General features: G+C 41.7%; 2 protein-coding genes across 2 annotated transcripts; one reads left to right on the top strand and one right to left on the bottom strand.

The window, feature by feature from the left end:
- Window positions 1-2,201: 2,201 nt before the first annotated feature.
- On the bottom strand, window positions 2,202-18,773 carry Ankrd45 (ankyrin repeat domain 45). The gene is made up of 5 exons (XM_028757461.1): window positions 18,434-18,773; window positions 15,365-15,532; window positions 9,673-9,767; window positions 7,001-7,139; window positions 2,202-2,290 (listed from the first exon to the last, which is right to left on the bottom strand). The coding sequence occupies exons 1-5, from the start codon at window positions 18,756-18,758 to the stop codon at window positions 2,259-2,261; spliced, it is 759 nt and encodes a 252-aa protein (XP_028613294.1). The 5' UTR covers window positions 18,759-18,773; the 3' UTR covers window positions 2,202-2,258.
- Tex50 (testis expressed 50) lies at window positions 11,367-13,741 on the top strand. Its single transcript, XM_028757445.1, has 2 exons — window positions 11,367-11,690; window positions 13,496-13,741. The coding sequence occupies exons 1-2, from the start codon at window positions 11,367-11,369 to the stop codon at window positions 13,739-13,741; spliced, it is 570 nt and encodes a 189-aa protein (XP_028613278.1).
- Window positions 18,774-24,206: the final 5,433 nt, after the last annotated feature.

Below are 24,206 nucleotides of genomic sequence, written 5' to 3'. Positions count from 1 at the left end.
CCATGACATTCAAGATCGAGTTTAAGGACTACACAGTTAGGAGAGGGCAGATAGAGAGCCACAACGGTTGCTGTGCATACAGCTTGTCTGTTGGAGGAGTGGGTATTGCAGTGGTACACTGGCATAGGCAAGGCATAAGCTAAGGCTGGTAGCATTTCTATAATGGTAATCAAGCCCTATAAATGAATGAAGAGGGGATGAGCTCTGTGAGTACTAGGTAGTACTAAGCAATGCTAGGTACTGGGAGCAAGGTGGGTCAACTCAACTTTTATTTACTGACTTACTATTTTACAAGCTCTTTACGTATGAGGAAGGCCCCCAACAAAAGGTCTTCCTTTCATAAAGATTCATTCACATAGAGAGAGAAGCATATGAGTGACTACACAGGACACAGAATGAGGGAGGCTTCATCACACAGGACACAGAATGAGGGAGGGTTCATCACACAGGACACAGAATGAGGGAGGGTTCATCACACAGGACACAGAATGAGGCTTCATCACACAGGACACAGAATGAGGGAGGGTTCATCACACAGGACACAGAATGAGGGAGGCTTCATCACACAGGACACAGAATGAGGGAGGGTTCATTACACAGAACACAGAAGGAGGGAGGGTTCATTACACAGGACACAGAAGGAGGGAGGATTCATTACACAGGACACAGAAGGAGGCTTTACTACACAGGACACAGAAGGAGGTTTCTGGCACTGTAAATGCCTCAAAGAAGGAAAGGTTAGATCTTTGTGCTATTGGAGACAGGGATGGTCATGGGGTGAAGGACCACCATTGTCTAATCACGAATCTGAATTGAGAGGATCTGACAATGAGGGTCAAGAAGAAGAGAAGCTGGTGTAGAGTTAGAAAAGGAGAGTATAAGAAAGTTGGTATAAAGGTGCCAATCCAAGGAGCTGTACAAATACTGTGTTAGCAAAGGCTGTACAAATACTGTGTTAGCAAGTGTATCAAAGGCTACAAAACGTCTGAGGACAGATTGTGAGGCGAAGAAGGAGGGAGTTGTTCTAGTAGACAGTTAAAAAAGCCTCTGTCTTCCTGGGAATAAAAGTGAGTTTCCAGACTCCCTTCCTACTTACCAGGAGCAGAGTCCTAGAAACCACTGTTGTGTTCACGATCAAGGCTCAGAAAATGTGGCTTAGAATAAAAATGACCCCCCCCCATGGCACCTAGGCTCTTCCTAACGATCTCAGTGCTGATGTGATCCAAGTATCTTGAAAGATTGTTCTAAAAGGGCCACGCACAGATCTCTGCCTACCATGATCAGTGAATACTCTGGGTGTCAGAGAAGGGCTCGGGTTTGTGTTTCTGCTGAAGGAAGCCAAACGGCAATTGCTCATACAGAGAAAAGATCTCAAAAGTGGAAACTTGGGGAAACATTTAAAACAAGATGACCTCAATAGCATGGCCAAGAGAACATCGTCTGACAAGTTTGGCTGAATGGCTCTCTTGTTTTCTTTCTCCTCTAAAGTGAAAAATAGTTTGCATAGCAAGACAAAGAGGAGAAAGTGATAAAATGATTCTCTCCTTTTAAATATATATATATTTTAATTTTTTTATAAAAACTTCCCCAGAAAGTCACAAAGTAATAGGAAGCTCAGGGTCCTGCATGACTTGACTAGCAAAATACTTTCTGAAGACCGTTTCTGTAGCCACGACCTTTAAATCATAGGCAATGGGAGAGACCGGTGGAAAGCAGCTTGGTGGCAGTTACGGTATACTACCAAACCCCTGAGAGCGGAAACAACAGATCTGTGGGCTTTTCTCAGGAACTATATCCCACCTTCCAGGTGAATTTTAATTCAGACAGCTAAAACCAGGAGACCCCACCCCCAAACAATTCTTAGTATCTGTCTTTTGAAAGAGGGAACAAATGCTTTTCTTTTACAAATTCCTTAATGCATCTTTTAAAAATGGAATTCCCTAGTCAAGTGGAAATTTCTTGCCTCAGTTACACAGAAAACTATTAGCTTCTCTGTGTGGTCTTTAAAGCCTCGCTCAGCGCTTCTGTGCTTGGAGGAGCAGAGGCACAGCCCCTGAGCCAGGTGTGAGTATTCTGAACAGTCTAACACAAAGCCAAGTGACTGAATTTGTACCCAGACATTTCTGCAAAACCCTGGATCTAGTTCTTGAATTTGGCAGGAACGGGTTTGTCTTATTTAATACTGAAACTTAATGTAGCTTTCTACACCATTGGGCATCTGTAGAAGGTACATCCTTGACTTCTCTGCTGACCATGGCTTAGGTTATCGATTTGGCACTTTTCACTTGACCTGAAAGAAGCAGATTTTTAAATGACATTTAATTAGCTTGAGATATGAAACACAATATAGCCAGTTTTTCAAACAACAGGCATAGAATACATCACAATGCTAGCTCGAGTCAGCCATTAATTAAACCCTGACACTTGGGTACGTAGGTTCCAATAGTCTCTGCCTTTCCTATGGTATGCAAAGGCAAGAGGACACACTTCCCACATGCTCGATACTCCTGGTACTTGTTGGACCATGGCCGAGAGGAACTCTCATTAAGATGCTGAACCTCTCCTGCCTTCGTTTCTTTGATATGAAATTACAGATCATTTCAGAGGTTTCATCAAGAGCCAGCATAGCATTTTATGATATGAAGAATCCTAGAAGGCTGGAATGTAAGGGACCTGAGGAGAGAGGCAACTCCTTGGCAGAGGTGAGGTGGAGGAAGTGAGGGCTGTGGGGTCAGCTCAGTGGTGGTGACGGAATGGGTGGGAAATGGACAGCCTAATCAGTAATTAAAGTCTAATCGCCCCGCTTCTGGACTGCAGGGCTTGACTTTGACTACTTTCCTCTCCCTCCAAACCACTTCATAAAGAAAGCCAGATTATTCTCCCCTGCTTAAGTTCACTTCTCTACTGCCTTAAAGGTTTGTTTCTTTGTGTGTTTGAGATGGGGTCTTGCTATGCAGCCCAGGCTACCCTCAAACTCATGATCCTCTTGCTCCAGCCTTCCAAGTTCTTGGATTATAGCACACAACACCAAACACCTTGTGTGTATGTGGGTGGGGGTTGTGTACAGGTGAACCTGAGTGTTGAGCCTGTGAATCCACACACCTTTGGAAGTTAGAGGACAACCTCAAGTGTCCTGCTTCAGGACATGCCCACAGTGTTTTCTGAGACAGTCTCTCATTGGCCTGGGGCCTTCTGATGTAGCAAGGCTGGCCTGCCAGTTAGCCCCAGGGATCTGCCTGCCTCCACCACCCCAGCACTGGAATTACAAAGCATATAGCATCTCACTCATCTACATTAGTGGTTTCTAGGGATCAAACTCAGGTCCTCATGTTTGTGAGGCAAGCATTCTACTGACTGAGCTCTCTCCAGACCTAAAAGCTCTGTAATGGTACCCCGCTACCCATAAAGTAAAGCCTAAAGCTGTCAAGACTATTTTTCAATAGTTTTAATAAAATGATCACAAGCTAACTTTGCGGGCTTGTTTCCTACCCTGCCTTGCCAGGACAACTACAGTCAGCAAAACGGGACCCCTCCACTTCCTCCCTCCTCATCTGGACCTCTCACCAGTAGCCTGTGCTTTCACTCTGAAACTATCAAGCTCTACCCTGGCTTCATAGTGACAATTCCCCCTGCTTCATGCTCTTTCTTTTTTCCTTTGAGCCTCTCTAAACTTAGTTTATCTTTTCCAGGTGTATGTGCTTTACTCACAATCTATATGAGGAACTGCTTAAGGTGGGGCACTCTAAAGACTGTGGCACCTCAAGGTACCCAGGAGGGTGCCACCCATCTGATCAGTAAACGTTAGTTACATAGATGACAAGGGCTGGCCTGTCATACTACCTAATTGTCTTAACCTCTTAAAACACACAACCCCTCTTGACAAACATGAAAAGTGTAGGTAATAAATACTACACACACACACACACACACACACACACACACAGGGGTGGGGGGGTAAAGGGAGAGGGAAAGGGAGAGGGAGAGGGAGAGGGAGAGGGAGAGGGAGAGAAAAGTTGAACCCCATGCCATACCATATATGAAAAAAGTAACTCAAACTATATCACAGGACAAAAATGCAAGAGCAAAAGCTATAAAACTAAGCAAAAACATAGGCTACATCTTGGTAACCTTCAGTTAGGCAATGTAGCTCCACTGCCAGTGTATCTCCATCTCAGCAATGACACTGACAGCTAACCAAAGATATACCCAAGAAAATGAAGGCAGACTCATGTAACCAGACAGTGCCATCTCAGACATATCAATTAATAGCCAAAAAAGCACTAGAAAGCTGTCTTCAAAATCTTGGGCTCTGCTACCTCACACCACCACACACACTATTCTAAGTGAACAGAGTATCGTGGGCTCAGCGCTGTGACAAAGCTGCTCGTCTACTGAGCCATAACACAGACAAGTGTCACCCGCATTCCTGTGTGTGGGCTGGAGGTTAGAATTATAATGCCACTCGCATCGTTAGCAGCAATATGGATGTGCTTCCCACGAAAGGCTATTTTCTTCCTTCTTTCATATGGTGGGAATAATTCCAGTTAGAGCCACTTGCTTGCCCAAGGAACACCCTAGCAGATGAGGCAGTTAGCTAACTTGTCCCTTTATCTTCATTATTCTAGCCTATTGAAGTAGGCCTCTTGAGAAGTCTGGAAACTTCCACGAAGTCTCTTTGGGCATTTAAAACTTATCTCTCTGATGACTGGTTTAAGTGAGAGCCTAACACTATGAATCCCTTCTTTGTACTCCCAGTCCCAGCTCATCTTTCAAACTCATCCTTCCTTCAGTTCTCAGGGAACATAGACATGAACAGGTCTGTCAGCAACAGATCCCAAATAGCCTAAGGCAACCTCAAATTTGTGATCCTCCTGGCTCAGCCTTCCCAGTGCTAAGACTGCAGGCACTTCACACCATGTCCAGCTTAGAGTCATATTTCTGATAACAGACTTATATCCAGAGTATATAAAGAATTTTGCAAGGAGATATGTAGAAGACACTTCAAATTTAAAATTTTAAATAATCAGCCGGGCAGTAGTGGTGCACGCCTTTAATCCCAGCACTAGGGAGGCAGAGGCAGGTGGATTTCTGAGTTCGAGGCCAGCCTGGTCTACAGAGTGAGTTCCAGGACAACCAGGGCTACACGGAGAAACCCTGTCTCAACAAAAAAATTAAATAATCAAAATGAGTAGCTCTCCAGGGTAATTATACAAATGACCCATGAATACATGAAAAGATGCTTATAATTATTAGTGATCAGGGAAATTCAAATCAGAGCACAATGTCACTTCACATTCACTGAGTGTGTCTAAGATACTTAAAAAGGCAATAATAAACATCAATTAAAACATGGAGAAATTGGGATCTTCAGATCCCATTGATGAAAATGGAAAATGGAAAACAGCTTTAGCAGAAGGCTAGACACAGAGTTACCTACTGCACAGCAATTCCTATTTGCATACCAAAGAAAAATGAAAGCATATGGCAACATACATAACAGCTCATATCTGCACTGTGTATGCTAGCACAAAAATGAAAACAAAAATGTACTCTGGCAGATGAATGGATTAAATTTACATCCATACAATGGAATGTTATTCATCCATAATAAGTGGCAATACATGTTCCAGAATAAAAGAATAAGATAAGCACTGTGCCGAGGGATAGAACCCGATCACAAAGGGCAGGCAATGTGTATGTTATGATTCTATTTGTAAAGAGGCATGATATCTCACACCTGTAATCCTGGTGCTCGACAGGCTGAGGCAGGAGGATCACAGCAAATGTGAGGCCAGCCTGGCCTACATAACAAGCCCCAGTGCATGCAGGACTACATAGCAAGACCCTGACTCAAACAAACAAACCCAACTAACTCACAAGGATAGAAAGTAAAGTAATAGCTGGGCGGCGGTGGCGCACGCCTTTAATCCCAGCACTTGGGAGGCAGAGGCAGGCGGATTTCTGAGTTTGAGAGTTCGAGGCTAGCCTGGTCTACAGAGTTAGTTCCAGGACAGCCAGGGCTACACAGAGATACCCTGTCTCGAAAAAACAAAAAAAAAGAAAAAAAAGAAAAAAAGAAAAGAAAGTAAAGTAATGATTGCCAGAGCTTGGGGGAGGGGGAGTAGAAAGTGCCTGCTGATAAGTGTAGGGTCTCTTTATAAGGCAGCAAAATGACCTAAAATTAGAAATGGTGACAATTATACAACTTTGTGGATATGCTGAAACACACTGATTAGATCCTTTAAGGGATGAATTTCATGAACATGGTATGACAATAAATAAGGCTGCCATTTTTAAAATCTTAGGTACACTATGAGTATACCTAAGATGCCCATGAGATGCTGAGGTGTGCACTTCTGGTCTCAGGATATTATTTCCACAGTAGTTTCCCCCAACCGAACACAGAATTATAATACTGAAAATCTTTTCCAGACTCTGTGACCCTGTCTCCCAGAAGTACATTCTTTCCTGGGTGACAATCTCTGGTCAAAATCAATGGCATAAAAGCCAGGCAAGGTGGTGCCTGTAACCCAAGTATTCAGAGGACACAGGCAACCGGAGCCTCGCAGCAAAATGCAATTTCAAAAAACCTCAAAGGCAGGCATGGGGAGAGTCTTCAGCAGCTAAGAGGACTGGATGTTCTTGCACATCCTGGGATCAGTTCCCAGCACACATAGTATACCTCATGACCATCTGTAATTCCAGTTCTGAGGAATATGACACCCTCTGACTGCCCAGGGTGCCAGGCATGCTTGAGGGAGAACATATGTGCATACAGGAAAAACACCATAAAATAAATAAATCTTTAAAAAAGAAATTATAAGCATATACTTTAACAACCAATAATGTAATATCAAGACTAGAAGCAGGCATATCTTATGAAAAGAATGCATTTGTTATTAGTGAAGTATAGATAGTTTAAAAAAATCATAGTGTATCAGAAAAAAAACAACACTGAACTAAACCATTATATTTCCTGACATTCAAGTGCAAAACTTACGTGGTGTAGACATTTTTGCTAGGATGGGGGACACGACATCTTCCAATTGTTGTTTCTGCTCAAAAAGCTCACTGATGGAAGCTTCTGGATGGCTTTCTAACCACTCGTTTTTCAGACGGCATGCATTGAGGATGGCATTCTGGGGACAGAAATTGTGAATTCTACTTATTGATTGAAAAATGAGACTGCAGTATCTCTAGGATCAGAAGGAAAGCTTAGTGGTTAAAGGTGCTATCATCAAAGCTGGCAGCCTGAGGTTGATACCTGGAGCCCACACAGTGTAAGGGAGAACAGATTGACCCAAGCCGTCCTCTGACCGCAATACATGTGAGATGCGCATATGTGCACACACACACGCGCGCACACACACACACACATGCACGAACGTGTGCGCACACGCACAAGCACACACTCATACAAAATAAGTAAATGTCACATTGGTTTTACAAACTGGAGTGTCTCTAAGGCTATGCTCGCTATCTGACAGAAACTCATCCAATGCAGTAACCTTTAGGTATATTTAGCTCTTGAGTATTTGGAATCTGGCTAATGAGACTGAAGAACTAAATTCTAAATTATATTTAATTTTAGATAACTAAATTTGAGATAGCATTATGGCTTCCGGCTACTGAACCATCTCACAGTGGTAGAAGGAGAAGTCATGAAACTCACCACTCAGACTCAAGAAGCCTTAAACCAGTCTATTCTTTCTCCCTGATTCTCTGTTTTTATTGAGCCCTCTTGATGAAAAAGTGTAAAAGTTGACAAAGAATAGGTGGAGAGCAGGTCTGGAGAGATGGCTCAGTAGTTAAGAGCACTTTCTGTTCTTGTAGAGAACCTGAGTTCAGTTCCTAGAACTCACACGGCAGTTCACAACCATCCGTTAACTTCAGTTCCAGGAGATCCTATGCCCTCTTCTGGCCTCTACAGGTACTGCGCAGGCGTGGTACACACACATGCTGACAAACACTCACGTACATACAAACAAAGCTTTAGAAAGACGGCAGATGATATGAGCTACAGGAGAGTCAATAAGAATGGTATTTACTTCCTTTTAATGGTGTCTGGAGGAGGACGTTCCCAAAAAAAATCCCCATCTAATTACAGTGGCAGCACATTCCTGATGTCTGCTTCAAGACAGTTCTCACATGTGCCTTATACATACAGGCAGAATGTGTCAACCAAAAACTTTTTAAAGTAGAAAAGAGAAAGGTGTTTGGTAAGGTTTATAATAATGAATACAAATTGACAACCTGCTGATGTGTTCTTTCTGCAGTGCTGAATAATAAGCCTTAGTAGATACAGATGTATGTGAAAAAAATCAGATTCATGGACATGTCCATAAGATACCAGGGAAGGGAAAAAGCAAGCTAATAATAATACTAACCGATACAGTAGGATCCCACTTTTATAGTAAAAAGATCTCCCTGACAAGCCTGTATCTGTATTTACATAAGTAAAAGGGGAAAGATGATGAAATCTCAATACTGTTATCAGAACTCCAAGGTAGTAAGACCAAAAGTGAAAGGGGCGTTAAGTTTGTTCTAGATGCTTTCATTTTCTTCTAATTAATGGTGTGTGCCTATTACATTTTGTATTATAATAAAAGGCTTTTCTAGTATCAGGTGACAGACAAAGCACCGTCCCTTCATAATGAGAACCCTGTAAACTCCAGGTCCAACAGCCCTAACACCTGCTCTAATTGAATGATTGAATGTTTTCTGTGTTTTCTTGCACAGGAAATTTTGTAAAGTCATTTATGAATATACTAGTCTGACATGTGCCTTAGTGAGATTTGCTGGTGCCCCTTGAGGAGCAGCTAACTGTATTTCATCAAATAACGTCAGAATCAATTCTCAGGGATCCTATACGGCAACACAGAGAACAATTTAAAGCCAATGCACTAATCTAATACCCAGAACAGATTTAGTTTTTAAACACAGGGTCATGTTATGTAGCTCTGACTGGACTGGTTCTCAGGGTGTAATCAAACTTGCCTAGAACTAAAGGTAATCCTCCTGACTCAGCTTCCCAAATGATGCAACACAGGCGTATGCCACTATGCCCAGCTTAATGGGCACAATTTTAATGTATCTCTAATCATTATTTTTAACTTTACAATTTTTTTTACTTTTCATTATGGAAAATTTGTACATGTAATATATACATATGCATATATACTAAAGTATTCTGTGTATATTTATGTAGTATACACAAATGCAAACATACTAAAATGTATCATGTATGTTTTAACGTGTGAAGCAAAATTTAGAATTGAATATCAGAGGAGCACAGTACTCCAACAGAAGAATGGAAAGTTAGCAGCTCCTCACCTCTCAGAACCTGCCCCCGGGGACAGATCCATGATCCATGCTTCTCCCTTTGTAACAGTTTTACTGTTAAAACAAGTATCTGATGACATGCTTTGGGAGGGTTGGCTTTATAAAAATCTTTGCAGGTTTGGGTTTGTTTTTCCAAATGTTCACTCAACACATTTCTGACTTTCATCTACGTGGTCAGGTGTGATATTCTGAACATCAACATCATTTACTTTTTATCATTTCATCTCTTATCAGAAACTTACTAAAGAAGGGAGGGGGAAAGAAAGGAAGGAGAAAGGAGAACCATCTACCTCTAGAACATCAGAACAGGAAATAATCACAACACAGTACCTTGTCTTCCTTGAGGAGTTTCCCTGGTCCCTTTTCTGGGTCAGTAATGATGAGAGAGGACTTTGTAATAATTTTTTTCAGAATCAGCCTTGCATCTGAAAGGACAGGACAAAAAATAATAATAATAAGACAAAAACAAAGAGCAGGCCAACCTGTTTGTGGAGTTCATCACACAGCCAGAACTCAATGAGGTTTGCGTAGAAGGTTCACTGTCAATGTCTGAGGAACACAGAAAATCAGCACTCAGGTGTGGTTCCAAGTTCCGCTACCTCCCTCAGGGTATCCAGGCACCAGTCCACACCAGCCTAGAATGGGTGGGTCCGGCAGGATCCCAGTCTAACTGTGGGGGGGGTCAGGGGGAGAAGGCCTTCTCCAAGGATTGTAGTGTTGCAGCTCTTTTAGACGGCACTCAGTTAAACAGCTCTCTTAGACAATCTGGAGTGAAACAGCTGGTGCACATACACTTTATTTCAGGGTGAATGTAACCCATTCGCTAGGGCTTGACGTACTGGGAATGCCTCATTTGCATGGAGCATCCCAAGAGTCCCAGGCACTTGCTGGGCAGATTCTTAATGGGAAAAGATGAGGGTAAACCTGTAGGTTTGCCAAGGACTACATGACCTTCCTCAGGTAGAGGATGCTGGGGTCAGACTTCCCAGACAAGGTCACGCAGAAAAGGTGAAGCCTTGCTGGAAAAGAGAGTTCTCCATTTTGTGCTGAGCTCAGAGGAGCTATCTGGACATGGTAGACTGCCATCTTAAATAGCAGGATTTCCCAACACCCAGGGACACACCACTTCAGCACACCCAGTGTGTTCCTAGAATTATAATAGGTTTTTTTGAAGAACCAAAGAAATACAAAACATAACACTGGATCCCATAAACCACATCTGTCAAAATGTTCACTCTGAAGAAAAGAGCAACAACAGAGAAATATTTCCAGTAGGCAGATTTAATGTGCTTTTCTTGAGCTTTCAAACACTCATGCATATACACACACTCCAGAAGACCTGCTTAAAAGTACACTTCGCTGAGAGAAATAAAAACCTGAAATAAATGGGAGGGCTTACTGGATTCTTAGAACAACTGAATGCTAGAAATTGTAGAGTGGTCCCAAATTACATTAGACATGTTAAAGTACTTTCCCTCAATTTATCCCTTTCCTTTCCCATTTCACTATAGACAGCAAGAAAAGAACCAGCTATGCTTTCAACATTTTTCTTGGAAATGTCATCTAAGGATCCAAGCTTTCTGCCTGAGTCTGCTTTTTGGATGGTAGGGTCCAAAACAGCCAATCTTTCCACTGACCCACTGCAAGACAACACTACCTTTTGAGGGTCTGTTCATTTTGGGTTTTTCCCCCATGGGGTTTCATTATTATGATTGCATACCTACTGTTAAACACTCTTTAGTCAACTAGCAAATAGTTCATTTTCAAGAAACCTAGGGTGATTAGCTGAGTACACCTTTTCATCCCAGTGCATTTCTTAATGATGTCACTGAAGTTACCCTGAGTCACTATGGTTGACGATGTAACAATGCCTGTCACTGGGTCTTTTGCTGGGTGTGAGGGCTGACTAGCAGGATTATCTGAACGGCTTTGACGGGAGCACCACTTTAGTGCTTGAGGCATCTTTTGCTCTGTCTGACCAATTTTTTAGCTCAAGATTTTCTTCTCAGCTAAGACAAAAAAAGATGTCTACCCAAAGACTATCTGTGCTTTCTCCCCTCCTGTTCTTCTGCTTCTTCAGAGAGAGTTTCTCCATTTGTGACGGAACCACCTGGACAAAGGTCGGATGGGAGATTTTCCCAGAAGAAGTTCACTACCTGAAAGTTAAGGTTCCCCCATCCCACTGCCTACCTTATCCTCTGGACAAACTCTGCTGCAACTTTGCTAACATGGACCTATTACAGAGTTCCTTACACCTCACTTATATCTTAGTACAAGCTCTCTTCTTAATCCTGTTTGCTTTATCTGTGCATTACCTATGGATGAAATGGACAAGACACCAAAAAAAGGTGAATTTGTGATGCAAATAGGACGATTTATAGAATCTCAAAGAGTGCACAGCCCAATCCAGGTCTCTGAAGCTATCCATCTCCTCTGCCTGCCTTCCTTGCTCCCCACCCACCCCACCACCATCATCTAGCCACGACATTCACACGGTTAAGAGTTCCATAGATGAATGTTTAATCAGAGGGTCCTTAAAACCATCTCCTCAAACTCCTACTTCAAGTTACAAAACGCAACAATTAAGATGCGGTAGGTAGGATTAGAGGAGTGAGGTAAGTCATGTGCTCTTTCTCAGCCTTCCCATAAAATGATCTGAAACAAGGGACCTCTTGGAGAACCTGTGAGTCTATCAAAGAGAGCTCACTACAAAAGGTGGCATGAGCTTCCCAAGCAGGCTGTAGACTGATTTTTAAATGTTAGGACTTAGTGGGAAACAGGGCACTTAATTCCAAATTTTGCCAATAGATGGTGCTATAATTTGAGAGAATTAAGAACTCCATTAAATACATGAGCACACACACCTCCTTGACCATCAGAGTGACCTAGATATATGTTTTCTTGTTTTTAAAATGTGTACTTATTATACAGTAATGTTGCTTAGTAAGGGAAAATTTTTTCTTCTACTTATTTGTTTGCTTCTGGAATTAAACCCAGGCCCTCCTACATACTAAGCAAGTTCCCTACAACACACTGAGCTATATCCCCAACCCCTAACCACAGTCTTAAGGGCTCATTTTATGCTCCAGATACTGCTGAGTGCTTTCATTCAGATTAACCTGCCAGGAACCACACACTTAAAGAAAATTAACTCCCCCTTCCCTTGAAGTTGTCAACTGTGTAAAACTACTCATTTAGGAGTAATGACTTATGAATCCCTTCCCACTCCATGCTAGCATGAAACTGGCTTGATCTTGTATAGATCGTGTACAAGCAATCACAAGTGCTGTTAAGTTCATCAGTGCAGAATTCCTGTCACAGTCAGAAGATACTGTTTTTTGCTCTGGTCCTCCCTGACCTCTGGCTCTTTCAGACTCCCTGCCCTGTCTTCCATGATGCCTGAGGGGAGGTGGCATGATATAGATGTCCCATTTATGTCTGGGCATGACACAATCTCTGCACTTTGACTAGCTGCAAGTTTTTGCATGAACCATCACAAAGAGACTTCTCTGATGAGGTCAGAGAGTTGAACTAAGTATAGAGAGAGACACAAATTTAGAGCGCAGTTTGGTATTATGCCCATTTAGCAAGATAACATTAGCAGATTTATCAATGAGATCTGTGAGCTCCTCAACCGTGAGTTCTTGGCCAGATCTATAGTACTAAGCACGTGTTCCTCTTGTGGAGCAGGTCTTAAATCCAATCAGAAGGCAGTTGTTTACCCTTGTTATACACATGCCATGATTGTACCCACGGACACATTTTACCATGTTAGTCATTACTGCAGTTCACTGGGCTCACAGCTCAGTAGGACCAGAGCAGCTCTCTCTAATACTGAGAGGGCTAGCAGCAGGGAGGAGAGCATCTGTCCATAGCGATTCAATTTCTCCATGTCCTGAAGGAAAACATTTTGTTTACACCCTAACTTCTCTTGGCAAAATGCTTAGACAAGACTAACCAATGTTTGCCTGTGATGACGACGATCCAGTCTAGTCTTGTGTTTGTACATTGAAGAAGAGCATCCTGTCTTCACTTGGGCCTTCTATAGCAACCTCCCTGTTCGGCATAAATATGTGATGTATACATCTTAGTGGCATTTGGATGAGTTTGTTTATCCAGAATGTAAGTTTAATCACTTGTTCTGCTCTTTCAGCTGAAAAAGCAAGCCTCTTTAGAGAAACATGCTAACGACCGTGACCTGAGCCCATCCATCTATGACATTGAACAAATACTCTGCAGACTACTGGCCACAACATCAATGATGACCAAGTTCCTGAAGCAGGTGTCTCACCATTCTTCTGTTAAAAAAGTTAAGCAACAACGTAAATTAAGGAGGAAGAAGAGTAAAGGAGTAGAGGAGCAAAAGAACACTACTAACCCTAAGCACATGCATATGTAGCTTGGTCAAGTGCAGAGAGTACAAAAGAAATGTATTGCAAGGACTATCTGAGGATACAAAGGTTTCTTTGGGGGCTTGCTTTTTTTGTGTGTGTGCCACAATCATTACTGAAAAATTTTCAGACGAGTCTGGGTTTCTGTTCAACTGAAAAAGAATCCACACTTACTAACGTGGTTCCCAGAATAAACTGAGAACAGCTTAACTGGCTCTTCAGGGTATCATCTGGTGGTAACTATAGCAACAGCATTTTTTTTTCAGCCTGACCACATGACAGGTAGTTGCTATGTGCTTTGCACTGTATCATTTAGTTTTCACAAGTCTCAAGAGGAAGGAACTATTATCAGCCCCTCTTATCAGAAAAGGAAACCAGGGTATGAACAATTGAAGTACTCTGCTCAAGTTTATGTAGTATTCAAACCCAGGCATCCTCCAGAGACCCTGTATTTATCTCTTCTTTATGGAAGCTATTGCATTATTGAGCCCAGTAAAAGGATCTTGTCACTGTCCCCTAACATGTTCCTTTCACTCTCAGATCTCATGTTTTGCTTATGCTCTTTGCTCTGCTACTGTGTATTCAAATCCTGTTCATTTTACAAGGTCCAGTTGAACCCCAATAAGCTTTCTTCCTGTTCTCTGACTAGCCCAGGGCATGAACTGCCTTTCCTGCTAATTACTAACTTCACCCTTTCTTTCTCTTAATGTTCACATCTTTCTGATACTGTTAGATAATTACCAACTGATCTCCTAAAGAAAATGACCAGAAGGAAGAAACCACCATTGCTGTATGCCATGCCTGCAGTGATATTAGCGTACTTAGTGGTGGCATGGCATACAAGCCTGCTAAGCACAGTGATGCAGACAGCCATACGAAATGGTTGAATTTTAAATTCTATTCGCGCACACAGCAAAGTACACAGTTACATATTCCTAAAGTCTCTTCAAGCTATAGTCTACAGATCTGGGGAATGAGAGAAAAATGTTAACAAAATTCAAGGTAGTACATGTATTTTTTTAAATAGAATATCCATAAAAGATATGAAAACTTTTAAGTGTATATCTCAATGAACTTTCATAAGTAAAATATCCATGTGACCAGCAATCAAATTGAGAGAAAAATGACAGGAGGTCTCAGAAGGCCTGCCATGCTATAGGGTAATTATGATTTGGGTTACTAATACCATAGCTTAACTTTATTTTTAATTTTCAATAACAAATTTTCTTTCCGGGGGGATCAAATATATTACTGAAATATGCTAATATTTAAACATGTAAGGAATAGTATACTTTGCTTGGGTCTTTCAGAAAACAACCTTGAACATATATTGTATGTAGAGTCCCATGGAAATTTGTTGCTTGAATTGTTAGAAATTGGTAAATCAACAAGATACACACACACACACACACACACACACACACACACACACACGGTGGGGGGGAGGGGGAGAAAGAGAGAGAGAGAATATTACAATTATGGTCAATAGCAAAGTAAAAGAGAAAAGAAAAAATGAAAGCAAGCTTTATATACTATTGACAATAGAAAATACATCATCTAGCTGGAAGGTGGAGATGTCACTCATACCATTCCATGGGCTCAATCATCTTCATATCACATGTGCTCCTTACCCGCCCAGTCCAGAAAATGAACACATTCAATCTGAGAATAGCGAGCAGCAACATCTCGAGCTTTCTCTCCTCGGAAGTTCAAAGCTTCTATATCAACATCCAGTTCCACCAGGGCCTTCAAAGTTTCCAAACGGCCCCAGGCTGCAGCGCAGTGTAAGATGGTGTACCCTAACAGAGAGTAAAGTTGGCTGGGTCAAACAGACTTGGGATGGCTTGACAGGAGTTTTAAAACGCACTTAAAACTTTGATGCTCAGTCTTTCCCGAGGCTAGTAATATGTGTTCCGATACTCAGTAACGATGCTGAACAGCAACAGTGGGCAGAAGCTCCCAGGCACCCAGGGAACCACAGGAATCAACTGCCCCCAGGCATGCTCTCTGGTGTACAGCGCTGCTGCGCTATGATGAACAGGCTAGCTACGTTAAATGCATGCTTCCACTTACAGTACTTTATAATGGGTCCACGGGGTCATCACTTCATCATAAGTCAAGGTACATCTGTGTGTTATTCCAGACTATTTTATGTAGCAGAGCATAAACACAATCAGTACTGAACGATTACTAAGAGCCAGGCACTCAGTGTTCTACATAGTAAACTCATTGAATTTTACAAACCCTATAGCATCAGAATTCTTATAATCCTCATCTTACAGACAAGGAAACAAAAACTCAGAGATGTTAAGAAACTTGCCTCAAGGAACACAGCCAGTAATGATGGATGCAAGATACCAACACGGGCAGCCTGACTCCTGAGTCCCTCCACGTCTGCTAAGAATGACGGCAACCTGCACTTCGGAACAATCAGCCTATGGTCTTAAGGAATTTTCATCAAACTCTAATTACCCTTCCTTTATTGTTAACACAATCATAAAAATCACTATAGCTGTGTATGCTTTGGTTTGGAAATTAATCTTTGAATTAAAGCTGAAGTATGGCTTACCACATTAAAAAGTCATTTCTTAGACTTCCTGAGATGTAACTGTCAAGGCAGAAACATGGGATGCATTGTCAAGAGTTTTTCACACTGAGTTTTATAAAAATCAAAGATGATAGTTTTACTGTTTGGAGAGGCCTCAGTTAACCTGGGAGCCAGGGCTGAGGGCACAGCCCCATGGCAGGGCATAGCTTTTGCCTAACAGGTACAAGATTCTGGGTTCAAGAAAGCAATTAAAAATGATCTAAAATGGGGTTCCAACACCAAAGATTCTAGCAGCCCTTACCAGAAGACCTTAGGAGTGGGGCTCATCCTGTGCCTTTCACAAGTCCCGTGCCTTGCCCAATGCACAACCAGGAAGTCTCTCACAGAGGAAACGTGCACACTGGTGGGTGACCTGGGGGCTCTCATCTGACTCATATCCAGTGTGTACCTGGCCCATACTTGTCTTAAGAACCCAACCTTGCTTTCTCAACACTTCCCGGAAAGCCCTGGCTTTAGGTAGCCTCTGGTTTGTCAGCTATAGAAGCTGCAAATTGGCACCTGTACATTAATGGGGAAATGGTTAAATGTCTGGAACCTGGCTGAGGGAAAGTGTGAGTCAGTCCTTTGTTCCCAGGTCACTCAAAGGAGAAAGGAAGTGTGGCAACTAGTGGCATACTCAGGAAAATAGATTGCAACTTTAAATTTGTGGCAAATTCCAAAATGGCCCCAAAATAGTAAAAAAAAAAAAACACATGCATTCACGATCACAAGTGTACACACATGCACACACACACACGCACATGCATGCATGCTGGCAGAGGAGATGCTACTAAGTTCTTATCTCTGACCAAGAGCCTGGGCCATTTGGATGTGATGTATACCTGGTATCAAAGGTGAGTGAGACATGCTTTGGGTATGAGAAATTTCAAGAGGTGCTGAGTCAATATAAATTGTAATAATTCACTACATGTACTCCTAAGAATTATGGGTACTTATGACTCCTTTAAACATCCAAAGAGACAAAAAGAACTGAGCAATAATTACTGTGTTGAAACTATTATGTACCAGGACTTTGTGTGTCCTTCATTTAATTACTGCAATAGCCCTAGGAGGAAGGTATTAGCCTCATTACAGTATATAACAGAAAGTGAAGGTCAATGAGTCCATACCTTTCCCAAGGTTGCACTGGCTGTAGGCAACCAAAGTAAGATTAAAACCTGGATATGTTTCTATTAAGAGTTTACGAAGAAAAGAAACACCTATGTGCTAATCTCTGGCTGAACTAGGAAAAAAGACGACACAATTTATCTCTAATTGTCCAGGAAACCCCATAGCTCCCTACCCACCCCAGTGCACAGCCCTGGGCCCACCTGAGATCAACTTGTAAACCATTGTGACCAGAAGGGATAATGAAATGTTAATAAAGAATCCAAAGTGACCTGGTCTATATCATGAGTTTCAGGACAGCCACAGGTCCATAGATCTTTTCAATCAATAAACAAACAAACAAACAAAATAGTTTCAAAAATAAAACATTGACTGAAAGCCACTCGGTAAATTTAAAACCTGTAATCTTTGATAGACAGCCTTTTAAAAGATTTATTATAATACTGTCTCCCGAAAAATTTACATCATGAATTTCTTTCAAATGACATTTATTAACATGCTCACATTTTGCTTACTTCAATTTTTTTTTCTGAGACAAGTTCTCATGTAGTCCAGGCTGACCCCAACTCCTTAAGCAGCTTAGCCAACGCCCTTGAACTTCTGATATTCTTCTTCTCCTTTGTACTGCAATTCTAGGCATGTAGCACTGCACCTGCGTTATGCAGCTCTGGGGCTCACACCCAGGGTCTTGCACAAGTTGGACCAGCTGAGCTACATCCCAGCCCCGGCTTGCTTGACCTTTCAGTATAGGGAATTACACTAGTCTTTTCTAGTATTATAACCACCGGTTAGTCATGGCATAAGCACAGCTGACTGGTAAGTTTGGCCTTAATGAAAATGAGTTTAACTATTTTAATTTAAAAATTAAAATCTTTTGAAATGGCTGTGTAAAGTATAAAGCAGGTCTATCAAAGTTATCCAATCATAAAGACAGCAAGGAGCATCTTTAGGTAGTCACAAGTAATACTGGAAGAAGATGAATTACCTCTGGCAGTTTTCTCATTCAGATTCACCCCATATTTCGCCAAGGCTCTAATTACGTCACTTTTGCCAGCCATGCAAGCTGCATACAACAGATTTCTCCCAACAGTGTCTTCTTCCAAAAGCAGCTGCATGGCGTGCTCATGGTGAGGATTTTCAGGATCCTCAAAAATCTTCTGCAAACCTTCTACATCCCCTGTGAGAGCAGGCTGCAGAAGGGGATTCTCAGCGCCTGCTTCATCTGCTTCTTGGGATTCTTCATATTCTTGCTGAGAGGAAAATAGTGACTTTTCTGAACTCTCTGATTCTAGAGTTTCTTCTGGCTCCATTAACTCCAAAAAATACCTAGCACCAAAGCAAAAAAAAAAAAAGTAATTCAAACATATTAGTGGTTATTTATTTCCTTGTTTGCTGGGAGCCTACTGGGTCCCCTCTGGAAGGTAGCCGTATTAGGCAAAGCATGGGCAGGTGGAGGAGGAAACTTGTTTTTTTGGTTGTTTTTTATTTTTTTTTTTTACTTTTGTTTTTTTGGTTTTTGGGGTTTTTTTCATTTTTTTTGTTTTTCGTTTTTGTTTTTTGTTTTTTGAGTGTAAACGTTGCTTAGTATTAATAATATTTACCCTCTTAGATTTTTAGTTATATTGGGCCAGATGCCAATGGCCTCAGAGGAATTATCAAAATTTTGCTTAATGGGGGTGGGGGTAGGTAAAGGATTTATTGTTAATGCTCCCTTTTCTGACCTGGCAGCCAAAAGCCTTTCACTGGCTGAGCTGGTTAACTCTTTGTGAACCAGAAAGGAAGGAAAAGAAAAGAATTAAGATCTTTTACACAGGCGAATTTTCACAGACACATATATATTCATACACCCACAGTCTGGCAGAGCCCGACCATCTGTCTCAACTCCACAAGTGTTCATGCATGCCTACACACACACACACCTACATATGCACATATAAACAGACATATGCATATATATATATTTGGATGGATGGATGGATGGATGGATGGATGGATGGATGGATGGGACAGAGTCCCCAACCCATCACTTCATACCATATCATACCATCTTATTTCTTCCCTCTGGCCTTTTTATACCTTCTTAGACAAAAGTTCTTTAGAAAATTACCTCATAGATAAAACGTTACACAAAATGGGAGTTACAAATGGGTGTTGCTATTAAGTTCAAAACAGTGTTCCATTCTCTATGCTCATTGTAAGTTCAAAGCAACAGTTCCTCATGGCCTCTCTTATCACAGTGCACACCTGTAGCTTCATCCTTGGATCTGAAAGGTTTTCCTTGAACACAAATTTGTTCCAAGCCTGTTTCTCTTCTAGTGCAATTATGAAAGCTCATTGTATTTCTTATTATGCAGCCTTTACTTACTATTATGAGGAGGGGAAACATTCTATTCTTGATTCTAACTGTATTGGATCTTTCTAGTAAAAGAACTAAAATCATTTCTTAAAATTTTCTTCCTAAGATTATTTGAATCAAACTAGGAATTCTATAAAATCATTAAATCATCTAAACAGCATTAAATCATGAAAGTTCATCTTTATGTTGATTGGCAGGAAATCTGATCAACAGCTTAGGCTAATGACTAGGGATTATTATATTAATTTAATAATGACAGAAAAGGCATATCAGCAGCAAGAAGCAATCCTCAGATGAAGTTTCTGAGACGTTGCTTCACAGATCTCACCCATTGCAACTATGCAATGGTGGGCCACTGCCAGGAGGACCACCTGGTGGCCTTAGCCTATCCTGGATGGCTCCTAACACTTGTTTATTTTTGAGATGGGGCCTCACTATATAGTTCTGGCCGCCTGAGTTGCTGTGTAAGTTAGCTGGCCTTGAACTCATCAAGATCCACCTACTTCTGTCTATGACCTCATTGAGATCCACCTGCCTTTGCTTCCCAAATATTGAGATTAAAGGCGGCATGCATCACCACATGGGACTACTTATTTTTCTTCAGTCCAAATGCTGACAATATAAATGAAATAAAAATATGTATTAGAAAACAATTATAGTCATAAAATAAGCTACTTTAGTCAATCAATAAAATCTAGAATGAGTAAATCCATGGCCTCAGTATATGGTAAAATGCTAAATATATAATATAAGTAGTATACTCAATAAGGACAAACAAGATATCAAAGAGAGCTAGGTTCATTAGGGAAGAATCAAAAGAGAATTTAGCTGCTTAAAACTGATTCGTGTTGGGAAGAATTAAGAAATATAGTTAGATCATTGATGCTAAATTATAAAGACTTTAAAAATTAGGCACTAATTTTTAAACAATCCATTCAAACAGAATTTATTATTATTTATTAAATGATTATTAGTGTGTTGTTTAAATGTTTATATAAATTACAAACACATATTTTTGTTTTTGTTTTGAGAATGAATCTTCCTAGGTAGCCCTGGCTGGCCTGAAACTTTCTGTGTAGACCAGAGTGGCCTTGAATTTGCAGTAATCCTCCTGCCTCTATATCTCTAGTGCTGGGATTACAAGTGTGAGCTACTGCACCTAGCTTAAAACTAACACCTTTATCTTCTGCTCTCAACCATATACTCCATAGGAGAAAATATGAGATAAACAAAATATATATACTAAAACGTGACATGTGGTGAGTACTTTAACATAAAACTTTCTACGGGATTTTAGGAAGGACAAAATTAATTACAGTCAATTTAGGAAGTCCTACCAGTGCTCACTCTGATGGAATACATATCAAACAGGGAATGACTCTGGGAAGAGCACCATAGTCCCCGCCCATACACGCCAAATGTTATGACATCACTGTGTACTCACAACAGCAAAATCCTTAAAGGAAATCCATGCTCAGGGACAGAAGAGGTGACTCAGAAACCAGGAGTGTTCACTCTGAGTGCAGAGACCCCAGGTTTGGTTCCCAGCACCCATACGGCAGCTCACAACTACTAGTTCCCAGAACCCAAAACATTCTTCTGGCTGCCTTAGGTATATATAAACTTATGCAGGCCTACATACACACATATAAATGAAACAACTATTTTTAAAAGGAAAACAATCTATAGATGGCAGTTGAATGGGCTGAATCACAGCGCCACGCTGCGTGACAAAACGCTTCTGCTCTGGCTCCCAACACCCCGCCTTGCCTCCAGATGCGCTTGCCTTTGTTAATTCCATCAACTTCAGCACAGGCTCCACTTAGTGACTTGCTTCTAATGAAGGGACACAGCAGCAAGAATGGTATGCTAGTGGTGTGATACTTCCATAATTGGACTTCAGTAGACTGTGGCTTATCTTTTCATCCTGGCTCTCCTCACACAGTGGAGAGAGAGGCACCTTTCCAGAAAACGAGGGCAGACTGTGGCAACAGCTGGCAAGAGAAGAGGATCTCAGCCCAGCAGCCTATGAGAGGTCTTTGAAAATCTGCCAAAACAAACAAACAAACAAACAAAAACAAAAACAAAAAAACCCACCACCATATAATGGACCTGAAAGCAGTCCTCTCTTGAAGCTTGCCTGGCCTGCTGCCTCCTGAGAGATATTTAAGTAGAGGATCCAGTTAAGCTGTACCCAGATTCCTGATACACAGAAACTATGAGGTAATCTATGTGTGGTTTGAAACATACCAAGCTTGGCTAATTTGTTACTTAGCATTAAATAACTAAGACTACAACAGTGTGTATGATTCAGCAGTATTTTGTTAAAAAAGGCAAATTCAAAGGCACAAAGAGTCCAGGGAATATCTTTGTCAAGTTCAAAACAAATTTAAGTGACTTTCTAAGCATGCAAATAGATGCAGTTGCACTCAGTGGTGGTTTGAATGAGAATGTCCCCCATAGGCTCAGATATCACCAATACTTGTTGGTGAGGTTTGGGAAGAATCAATAAGTGTGGCCTTATAGGAGGAGGTGGGTCACTGGGGCTTTGGGGTTTCAAAAACCCTTGCCACTCCCAATTAGCTCTCTCTGCTTCATGTTTGTGTCTCAAAACGTGAGAGAGATCTCAGCTACTGTTCTGTGTCATGCCTCCCCGTCTGCCTGCCTGTTGTTATTGTTCTGTGTCATGCCTACCCGTCTGCCTGCTGCAATGCTCCCTGCCATGGTAGTCATAGACTCCAAAACTGTGAGCTCCAAATAAGTTCTTTCTTCTATTCATTGCCTTGGTCATGGTGACTTAACATAGTAATAGAAAAGTAACTAAGAAACACGTTTTTTTTTAAGACAGGAGACAGCAGGCTTGGTGGACCATACCTGTAATCCTTGAGCTTGACAGGGTAGGCATGAGGATTGCAAAAATCAAGGCTAATCTGGGTTAGACAACAAAGAATTTACTTTTGCAAATGAAATATTTGCAAACAGATAAAGATCCACAGGCCATAGCTTTCCGGTCCTATTCTTAAGACAAAATAAATTATGTTTTCTTTGCCCATATGCATAATAATATGAAGCACAAGTTTCACAGACTCTGCAGGCAGAGAGAAGGGAGATGAGACTGGACCTCTGACGGCAGGATGCCATTGACCTAGTCCTCTCTATTATTATGTCTCAAAAAGAAAGAGGAGAAGGAAGAAGAGGACAGAGAGGAAGAAGAGAAGGAAAAATAAAAGAAGGGAGGAGGCATGGAAGGAAAGAGAAGCAAAGCCAAATTGTTCACAAAACTCAGGATGTTTACCAAAAAGTGCTGAACGATAAGGAATAAGCTGGGAACTGGATGGTTTCAATATAATTGATCCAACAATCCTAGATACGTGTTCGACAAATTAGAGAGGCACAAAACAATGGCCAATTGTGCCTGGCGGTGGTGGCGCACGCCTTTAATCCCAGCACTTGGGAGGCAGAGGCAGGAGGATTTCTGAGTTCGAGGCCAGCCTGGTCTACAGAGTGAGTTCCACAGGGCTACACAGAGAAACCCTGACTCGAAAAAAAAAAAAAAAAAAAAACAATGGCTAATTGTACCAGTACTGCAAAAGTTCAGCCCAACGAGAGCAATGAAATGAGTACATAACCTGCTCTGACTTACTAAATGGTTGCGGGAGGTCTAGAAACTTCCTGACTACACAACGGCAACATTTAGAGGCTGCAAACTACCAAAAATAGAAAATTACACAGGCCTGGTTGCCAACCCACAGTCTAATCAGTAACCGCAGCAAGGGCTATAGGCTGAGCTTATACAGAGGAAGGGCAGCGACAGCAAACTGGGAGTAGAAGGTCCCAGAAGGGCTTTCCTAGAGGGGTGATACTTCAGTAACAAGGTAGAAGGAGGCTTAATGGTGATGATATCCGAATCCTATAAACAAAGAGGAATGACACAGATGAAGCTTCCCGAAGTTGTAGTGGAGTCGACTCCAAAGGCTCTTTTAGCCAGTTGAATTATTCAAAAAGAAAAAAAAAGATAGTAAGTGTTTCCTAAAGATTTTTAAGTCCCAGTTCACAGAGGGGCCGATCCTCACTCGGCAAAGTCAGCTCTAAGCACCCAGGATTCAACGCGGAGCGAAGGCCTGGGAACCCTCACACGGAGTGCCAGCTTTTCCGTGCTAACCGGTCACGTGGAAAGAGGACCGCGGTTCACCCGAGGGGCTTGAGAGTTCTCCCTTCCACCAGAATCGCCCTCGACCTTCTGCTCCGCCCTTTTGCTGCGGTGGGATGATCAAAGCCGGGGTAGGATGCGCAAAACCCACCGGACACACAATAGCTGAGGATACATTCCAATGTATCCTCATCCATGACGCCCACCACAGCAGCCCCTGCCGCCAGCAACCCTTAACGATGATGCGCGTCT

This window comes from Grammomys surdaster, unplaced genomic scaffold, assembly GCF_004785775.1.
Source record: "Grammomys surdaster isolate TR1022 unplaced genomic scaffold, NIH_TR_1.0 130, whole genome shotgun sequence".
Taxonomy (NCBI): Eukaryota; Metazoa; Chordata; class Mammalia; order Rodentia; family Muridae; genus Grammomys; species Grammomys surdaster.
The sequence above is the reverse complement of the archived record's forward strand: the minus strand, read 5'-3'. Positions and strand labels throughout refer to the sequence as shown.

Bases quoted from the DNA above. Each gene is read 5' to 3' on its own strand.
- Ankrd45 (XM_028757461.1), bottom strand. From the start codon at position 18,758: ATGGAGCCAGAAGAAACTCTAGAATCAGAGAGTTCAGAAAAGTCACTA. The intron at 15,533-18,433 runs GTAATTCATCTT...ACTCTCTGTTAG, and splicing joins GAATGAGAAAACTGCCAGAG to GGTACACCATCTTACACTGC. The intron at 7,140-9,672 runs GTACTGTGTTGT...TTCTGTCCCCAG, and splicing joins AACTCCTCAAGGAAGACAAG to AATGCCATCCTCAATGCATG.
- Tex50 (XM_028757445.1), top strand. From the start codon at position 11,367: ATGTCTACCCAAAGACTATCTGTGCTTTCTCCCCTCCTGTTCTTCTGC. The intron at 11,691-13,495 runs GTGAATTTGTGA...CTGCTCTTTCAG, and splicing joins GGACAAGACACCAAAAAAAG to CTGAAAAAGCAAGCCTCTTT.